This window comes from Manihot esculenta, chromosome 8 (genome assembly GCF_001659605.2).
Source record: "Manihot esculenta cultivar AM560-2 chromosome 8, M.esculenta_v8, whole genome shotgun sequence".
In the NCBI taxonomy this organism is placed as follows: domain Eukaryota; kingdom Viridiplantae; phylum Streptophyta; class Magnoliopsida; order Malpighiales; family Euphorbiaceae; genus Manihot; species Manihot esculenta.
The window spans coordinates 38,874,344-38,883,777 of NC_035168.2; the positions used below are offsets into that span (position 1 = coordinate 38,874,344).

The window sequence follows — 9,434 nt, forward strand, 5'->3', positions numbered from 1 at the left end:
AGTTGTTTGATAATAAAAATAAAAATGAATAATAATGTACCTAAAAATGGAGGAATTAAAACAAATGTTTTTAGTTTCCGCTCACTGGGCTTTTAGCTCACCCCACTCCCATTATCCCCAGAGTTGCAGGTATAGGAGAGAACAAGAAGTCGGCTAGAGTGAAGTCAAGACATATGTATGTAATAGCTAGAGTATGTGGACATGACATATGATAAGAATGTAATGTAAAGTTTGAACAGTTATGTTTATGTAACTATGTTATTGAGGATAGATTTGTGCTTGACCATAGTATATGTTAATCCCTTGGTATGTACATGATCTTATTATATGATGTGTATGTGAACCAACTCAACACAGATTTTATATTGCCATTGAGGCTGTGATGAAATCCCACAGAGGGATTAATGTTTATGTATATGATGAATACAGTGCATGCACAGGTTGAGTTTGGTGTATGAAGAAAAAGAAAAGTTTTAATTCTTAAGTATGTTTGTTGATCATGTATGGGATTAAACAGGTATACAGGATGTATGTAGGCTTGCTACGGGTCCCGGCGGCCTTAAGCCGATCTGGACCCTAGTGCCGGTAACGGGTCGGTTTTCCGGGTCGTTACAACTGGATCCGCAATCATTTCTTCCCGTGCCCAGGTTTGAGGAAAAAGGACCAGAACCCAGGAAGGTCGAGCCTTAAGACTGAACTGGGCTGCGCTGGTCTGATCAAATGACTCAAATAGAGGTCCAGTCTGGAGGATGAACGGGTTGAGTCCGGCTTATTCGAGGGCTTAGGAGCCTCCGGATTGTGGATTGCTACTATCGGCCCGGCCTCATGATGGGTTGGAGAAGTCCAGCGGTTACCAAAATATATGAAATTTTATATAAATATACTATAATTTTACAATATGAATTATATAATTTCAATTTAAATAAACTTTTTAAAAAAATTAAAAAAATAAATAATATTTAATCAGGAAAATAAAATAAATTATTATTCATAAATACTGGCTTGCAATCAATAATAATTTTTTATAAAATATAATTAAAATTGAACTTAATAATATTTAAAAAAATTATGAATTATTACAATTGACTTAATAATAAATAATTTGATATTTATTTTATTTTTTGTTAATATTTAATTTATAAATATAGACAAGAATCAGCACTTGGTCGATTTGATTTAAAATTAAACCGAACTGAATAAATTAAAAATTAAAATTTTAATATTTATAAATATCAAATTGAATCGATTTTAATCAGAAATCAAATCGAATCGAACTGATCTGATTCTATTTGATTAGTTCAATTTGAATTTTCAATAATTTTTTTATGTTTTAAATTTTATTTTTAATATTTTAAAATTTAATTAGAATATTTTTAATCTTAATATGATCTAATCTCTCTATATTATTGAAAATAATATATTATTATCACTAATCAGTTCAATTTGTTTTTTTTTTTTATTAAAATCGAATCGAACTGAAATAATCAAAATTTTTAAAATTAAAAGCTAAATCAAACTAAAATAAATAAAAATTCAAATTAAAATTTTAAATTAATTTAAATTCAAATCGAAAAAATTCGATTTAAGCCGATGCGCAAAACAAAAGTAACAAAGGTTGATATTTTGCTTCTGTATTCGAGACGACATAAAACAATGGCGTAATTAAATTAATGGGGGGCATGCATTATTTTATTTTATCTAATTAATTTCCAATAGTTAAGGGCTGAGAAGACAACCATAATTCCCTTTAATATTCTCTATACTCCAACATCCACAATGATTGTGATGCTGACTTGAAATTTTTTTCATTAATGATTTCATAATTTCTCAGTCATTGGTATAAACTAATGCTTTTTTTTGGAACCATCTTTTTGAATGGATCTATATGCTAAATCAGGCTAAATTATTATTTAAATGGTCTATTTTCTAAAATAATTAACTTAATTTTTTAATAATTAAGCATTTTTTTAAAATATTTTTTGGATAGGAGAAAGAGAGTTGAACGTAAAAGTCCTAACAGAAACAATAATGATATTGAACAATGTTGATTCACAAGAATGCGATTTCCCTGAGAAAACTTACAGTAATGAACAATAGGATATGTTTATATATATTAGGTTATACAAAACATTATGAACATATATGCATATAATATATGTCTACAGCATCTTCTTCCACGAATCTTTACCCCAAAACCAGGGAAAAAAAGAATCAATTTAAGCTCTACACTGCTACGGATCATTGGGAAGGGGAAAAAAATCCTCTAGCTATGCCTGATTAAAGCACAGCTAATGGCATGGACCGGTCAAAGCTACCCTTTAAAGCTCTTGCTCTCGGCGGCCTTTTCTTGATTGCTTTCTCCACCTCCGTCCCTGACATGCCTTTCCCAAACGGAAAGTGCACCAGCGCCGCTCCCTCTTTAGCTGCGCCGCTATGAATAAGCACTCTAGTGATCCCTACGTAGTGTAATGACTCGGCGATTTGTAAAGCAGTCACACTCTTATTTGTCCTGGCTTCAACGTCTGCACCTTTCTTCACCAACAATTCAATCACATCTGCGTGGCCTGATTCCACTGCGCAATGCAATGGAGTGTAGCCAGCTTCATCTTTAGCATCTATGTCGATTCCCTTATCGAGCAAAGCCCGAACTGCTTCTATTTTTCCCTTGAATGCTGCTCTATGCAACGCAGTCCATCCGTGCTGGTCGCGGCCATTGATGGCTGCCCCATTTTCAAGCAATTTCAGGATGGTTCTCACCTCTCCCTTTCTAGCTGCGATGCATAAACTGTCACCCAATTTCAATGAATCGAAAAGGCGACTATGGCCATATTCTGCAGCAACATCGTAGGCTGTTTTGCCGCTTTTGTTTCGGATATCTTTATTTGCACCCTTTTGTAGTAGCAATTTGACCATGCTCTCGTCTCCAAGCTTCGAAGCTATGTGCAAGGGTGTGTCGCCGTCTGTAGTGTCTCTGATATCGGCTTTAGCTCCACTAGCTAATAGAAGACGAGCACAATCACGCCTCCGCTCTTCGACGGCAAGGTGCAGAGCTGTATTACCATCTTTAGTGAGTGCATCGACATTAGCTCCTTTAAGTAATAGAAGCCTCAAGACCTCTAAATGGCCACCTCCAGCTGCAAGGTGGATTGGACCCCAAGTGGAAGACTCTGATCTTTCTGTGCTTGCTCGACGAGCTAATAGAAGCTCAACTATCAAGGCTTCACCAGCCCCTGCAGCTGCCTCCAATGGAGTAGAGCCAGATCGGCTTAGAAGCTCCACGTCTGGCTGGAATTCAAGAAGTAACTGGACAATATCTGGGCGGCCTTGAGCTATGGCTAAATGAAGCAACGTTTTTCCATGAGAATCCATTGAATCAGCTGGGTTCCAAGCTTGGTCACTACGTTCAAGCACTTCTCTTATTTCATCCATGGCCCCATCAGCAACTAACTGCGCAAGAATTGGTGACCCAACAAACATGATCTTGATACCACTATCTATAAACACTTGTTTCTTCTTTGCAGTGAACCAATCAGGAGGAACAGCATCAAAATTTGAAGTGGGATCTTTGATCGAAGCACCAGGGACCACGACACTGTGCAAAAGAAAAGCATCCTCGCAGTGAGGAAACGTTTCAGGGAGAAAAGACCCAGGAAGAAGATGATAAGTAATCTCAATAGTCAGAGTTGCTAGAGGAGATATAATTCCAGACTGTGGCTTGATGGTATATCGAGTCTTGTTCATGGCCTGAATCCTGAAAGCCACAGGCATGGTGTACATAACATTGCGTAGAGTGAGCTCTCCATAGCATTTCTGTCCAGGCTCGATTCTGATGGCCACAAGATTGGATGGCTCCAAGCTTATGAGCCTGTCCATTTTGTTTTCTTGGGAACCAAGCAATCAAACCTGAAGAGTTCCTGATTCTTGAGATGGAACAAGGCAAAGACCGTGAGAAGAGAAGAGGAATGGGAAGTGAAGAAGAAGAGGGAGGTGTACTTTAAGGAGGAAAGCAAATGTGGGCCGGCACTAATGAGAAAGTGCCAAGTGGTGGTGTTAAAATCTAGGATGACTTGTTCTATTCGGCGTCTTAACTGTAAGATCCTTGTTAAGACAGCCGTATAAGTTAGAACAAAATATTTATTTTATTTTTCATATCAATTTTTTTTTGCATTAATTAATATTATTATTTACCTTTATTGTTCTTGTTGAGTTAAACACTATAAAGTCATCTTTGTTTACAAAATTAAAATGGGCATCTTTAGAGAAGATTCTAGTCATGATTGGTTGAATATTTTATATTTGATTATGTCAATTCTTAATATAAAATTCAATTCAATTGATTTAAGCTATAAACAAGAGAAAATTAAGAAATGAAATTTGGCATAGTTGTTGGGGAGTTGCAAAATGGCAAATATCATTTACTTGGCCAACAATGGTGACCGTACAAAGAGGTAGCAATAGCACACTTGGTCATAGCCTAGTAATTATGGGTGATGTTGCTTTCTTCCTAGTAGGAAAGAGGATTTATTTATTGGTAGGGAAATGGGCTTGCCTCCTCAATTAGGCTAAGTTAATAAATGGAAATTGAAAGTATCAAATGGCATCAATTAGACCATTCAAATTCAAATTTGAATTTTGTATGACATTTTCTTATGGATGTGATGTGGGGATATCAAACACAAATGCATGGTAAAACTATGTGCGAAGGTCCAAGAAAGTAGAAAAAGTTTGTTGTGGAGAAAATGAAATGAAATTTTTGGGAATCACAAGAAAGATTTAAAAAAAGAAGAGACAAGAAAGCTTCATAAGAAATAACTGCAGCTTTGGTGTTCTTTGTTCTTATAGTTTAGTTTATCTTTTTCTAAGTATAATTTTAATTGGAATTAACAAAAATAAAATTAATGGGGAAATCCAAAGTGAAATAATTAATTGGGAATGAAAAAAAAAAGAGGACAAATCCTTAAAAAATTATAATTATTTATGTTTTGGGGAGGCAGTGAGTCTTAAATAGGTGAGGCAGAAGTAGTCCTCATGGGTTCCAATTGGGGAGCTTTGTATTTAATTAGCTAAGGATGTTTGATGACTAACTCATAACATTCTGTTTCTTAGTTGGACTTAGTAGTAATTAAAATAATAATCATCACCTAAAACCAACTACTTGCTATTACCACATCTTAAAATAATAATCAGTTAAATTTGATTTTTATTTTTAAAAATTTCAATTATTTTAGTTGAGTTAGATTTTGATGAGAAAAATTAAATAAATTCAAATGGATTAGTGACTAAAATTTCAATTTAAATCGATATTTTTATTCAAAAATCAGTTTGATTCAGTTTTTAGAAATATTAAAATTTTAATTTGATTTGATTTTAAATGAATAATGATTAAATAAATTACACTTTTGAAAAGGTGTTTAGCATTTGTCATACCATAAATTCATAAATTAAGAAAAAGAATCTAAATATTTTTGTTGAATTTGTGAATGGAGGTAGCAAGCATTTGAAAGGGAGTGGATGTTGGGGAGCAAAGTGGCACTATCAAAATTTGAGGCTAATTAATAATATTCATAAATAATAATCAACCATAATGAGCTTAGTCATCCCATTAGGTCTTTTCTTTTTATTGAATTCCATGACTTTTCTTTAATTGTAAATTTAAAATGCAATTTATTTTATTTTACATTATAAATTGAATTATATATAATGTATCAAACATGGCCTTACTTCATGAACAAACATTCATCATCATGAAACTATCAAAAAGTTTTTTAAATATTTTGAGAAAATTAAATATATACCATTTTAAATTATATAAATATGTTACAACAAATTTTTTATACATTAATTATGAAATTAATTAAAGAATATATAATTTTATCTTTTATTATAAAATTATTCAATTTAATTTTATTTATGTGAAATAAGTGTGATTGAAGTTATGTCCGAACACTGTATATAAATTATTATAAATATATTGGAGAAATTTTTACAAAATAAAATTCAAATTTTAGATATTAATTATGAAAATAAATTCAAATTAATTTAATTCATAAAACACATATATTATTAACATTCACTCCCTGCATATGAGGGTTGCATGCACGATAGGATGATACATCACAACATGAAAAACATCAAACTTGATAATTAACTTTTACACAAAAAAAGAAAAAAAAAAGATTTCTTCTTCCAAGTTCTCCAACAAAGGTGAGCTAGGATATGTTGACACTTCAGTAAACTGTGAAATCACAAAATTTAAATCAATCAGTTCTGATTATTTAAAAAGTAAAGAAATTCAAATTATATATATATATATAAAGGTAATCGATTAAAATACCTAAATATTGAATAGAATGAGATTTAATCACTGTCACTGCTGCTGCTATGACCACATTCATGGCCAGACTCATGCTCGTGCTTCTTCTTTTCCTTCTTCTTCTTCTTATCTCCATCAACATGCTTATCTCCATCAACATGCTTATCTCCATGGATCTTTTCCTTTATCTTGTCCACGAGTCCTTCTTTGTGCTCACCCTTCTTGTGGTCTTTATTGTGTTCACCGGCCTTGTGGTGGTCTCCTTCATGTTTGCCCTTGTGATCCCCTTGGTGCTTACCCTTGTGGTCACCTATGTGGAGAGTCTCCTCAATCTTTTTTATCAATCCTGCCATTTTTTTTGTGTAATCACCTCTTTTTGTTGTTTTTTTTTTTGAAATGTTTGTTAGGGATTTGATGAAGAGAAGTGGGTGAAGGGCTTCTTTATTTATAGGCATTCAAAAGTTGGGATGACAGCATAGCCCACCTTACGCGTATACGTATTCTACAATTTTTCGTTACAAAATATAAGCATTAAATTTACTCCTTACCCATTAAAGTGTTTCATTGAATATATGTGTTTAATTTATTGTAACCATTATGGTTTACGTTTCATTCACACTTATCCAATTTTAAATATTCTTTTTAAAAATAATGCCTTACAAGTTTATTGTATTTTGAATGCCAAAAACGGGAAATCAACATTTTTATTAAATTAAATATTTTTATTATATTATGCAAATTTAATTAAAATTATATGATAAATCTATAAATTTATACTTAATAAGTTTTGTTAAAAATTTTCTCCATTATTTGTCATAGGTGTCACAGAAGTCCCATCAAATGGTTCCTGGATTCCAATGTATTGCTCAGAGGACTTTGGAATTCCATCAAGATGAATGCCAAATGGGCTTTTATAGCATGATGTAGGAAGGCAATACTGCAAGTTATTGCTACCCATACCCCAGTTATGGCCTTCCTACCTGCTGCATTATTGCGCTGTAACACAGTAAGAAATAGAGCTTTTACTCAAATCAGGGTTGGGGGAAAATATTTGGGAAATAGGGAGTTAGAGAAAAATATTTACGAAAAGAGGGTTAGGAGAATGTCTCTTCAATAGAAGCTTGTTCAACAATTTAACCCGCTAACAAGAAACATAGATTGATTGACTCGTCAATTGATGAATCAGTAAAGGGGTGCAGAAAATCTAAATATCGAACACAGCTAACTCACCACAGAATCTAAGTATCGAACAAAGCTAACTCACCATCACCCATCTACATGGAGCTGGTGTTTACTTAGGACCCACTTTATTTGATAATGATACTTTCCAACAAGCATTTGACTCACCCTGATTTGCAAAATTTTTTTCCTCTATGAATCCCAAATTACTTTACCCCACTACCCTGAATCTAAAATTTTCTCATAGGAAATAGGTAGTTATGTCAACCAACATATTTTTCCAAGATCACTTGATTTGGCATTTGACTCCAAGTTATCTCTTGCTTGGCTTGAAGTGTTCGTGAAGTAGCTTTCCCTTCTGAGTCCCTAATCCTTTGCCCCGCCTGAAACGGTTCTTTTGGCTAAGTCCAACTAGCCCGATGTAGAATTCGAGGGAGCTCAAAGATTGTCTTTGATGCTTCCTTCTACCTCACCCTCCCACTGAAATTGGACCAGTTATAGCTGATGTTCAGTCTCTTAGTTGCAGTTTTGTTCAGGCCCAACTGAGATGGCTCGGCCAGAACTTTTAGGATGCAATTTCTCGCTTCCCTTTAATGAACATGAACCTTATCTCTTGGGGCCAAAAAAAAAAAAAACTATATCATAGACGCTCATTTAATTCTTCACAAACTAATGTAACAACGAAGGTTAATCTGCATGACATGAATATAAACCTCAAACATCATAATAACGCCTCATTTTCACAATATTGAGATCTACATCCAAAGAATAATAATAATAATGACAAGGATATGAATTGTATTTATTAACAGCAAAGCATAGCTTTGCTCCAAGCAAATTGGCACCAGAAAGTCTTGTATTTTCCAGATGCTAAGTAAACATTAGATATAGTTAAGATATCTAAAGTAGATGTAGCATTTAATGTAGATAGACCAAAATCTCAATTAAAAAAGGGGGGAAGAAAAAAAAAAAAGAACCCCCAGGTGGACTTTGTGCAGATGAACAACCTTCAAGTACGAAAATACCAAGAAATACTGCACAAATATCAGTCCACTTAATGCAATCAAGGGATTCAAAGTTGTACAAAATTTGTGCAAACATATCACTGCAGTGACTTAACAAGGATAAAAACTAAATATTTTTTCCAAACTCCAGATGGGAGTAAATGGTAATCTAATTTGGTTGACAACAACACTAATATTTATCATGGTACACAGTTCGAGTATGTTCTAACTTATTGATATTTCTTGCTCGATATTAATGCTATCTTTAACATTTACAAACATCTTTTTAAATTCACACGTTTATCATGTATGTCATGCATACTTAAATGTCTTGGCATTAGAGGATAAAGCTAGTAGAGTGAAAATCTAAAACATGAATGGCCACTGTAGAAGCATATAATTTCAGGTATCTGACTGGTGTGACAAATGCAAGGACTGTTCCATAGTTGACAGGCCAATAATTGGAGAAAAAAACTGCATATTTAATGTCAAATCCAATAAAATTTTAATAAACTGACTGTATTATGAAGATTGACTTCGTCAACAATGAAGAAGTACTACCCATTTGTCTGTTATCCCCAGCACATGTGATAAAGCTAAACCTACCTGGAATTTCGTACCCTGAAGGTTGGCATGTGAGAAGAACACAGTTTTAAACATGCACAGCTGAAGTCAACAAATGAAAGGTCCTGCGTGCAGTAAACCACACATAATATGAAACAATCAATGTCATGTTGTAGGAAATGTAATAAATATGAATAAACTAGCATTATTTGTCATTCTCTTGTTTCCAATAGCAGATCCTGCAGTAGTTCAAAATCACAGAAGATAGCTGTCGGTAGCAATCCTTGGATTAGAGTTCTACTGCAACAGAAATTAAGAGAAGAAGATATATATAGAGAGAGGAAGAATATAGAGAGAAAGAAGAAACAGAGAGA

The 9,434-nt window shown here is 33.5% G+C and overlaps 1 protein-coding gene and 1 long non-coding RNA gene across 2 annotated transcripts; both read right to left on the reverse strand.

Moving 5' to 3' along the window:
- Positions 1-2,017: 2,017 nt before the first annotated feature.
- Positions 2,018-3,952, reverse strand: LOC110620696 (protein VAPYRIN). Its single transcript, XM_021764517.2, has one exon. The coding sequence runs from the start codon at positions 3,871-3,873 to the stop codon at positions 2,278-2,280; it is 1,596 nt and encodes a 531-aa protein (XP_021620209.1). The 5' UTR covers positions 3,874-3,952; the 3' UTR covers positions 2,018-2,277.
- Positions 3,953-6,038: 2,086 nt separating this feature from the next.
- LOC110621241 lies at positions 6,039-6,848 on the reverse strand. Its single transcript, XR_002488946.2, has 2 exons — positions 6,335-6,848; positions 6,039-6,235 (listed from the first exon to the last, which is right to left on the reverse strand). It is a non-coding gene; the product is annotated as an uncharacterized LOC110621241 (long non-coding RNA).
- Positions 6,849-9,434: the final 2,586 nt, after the last annotated feature.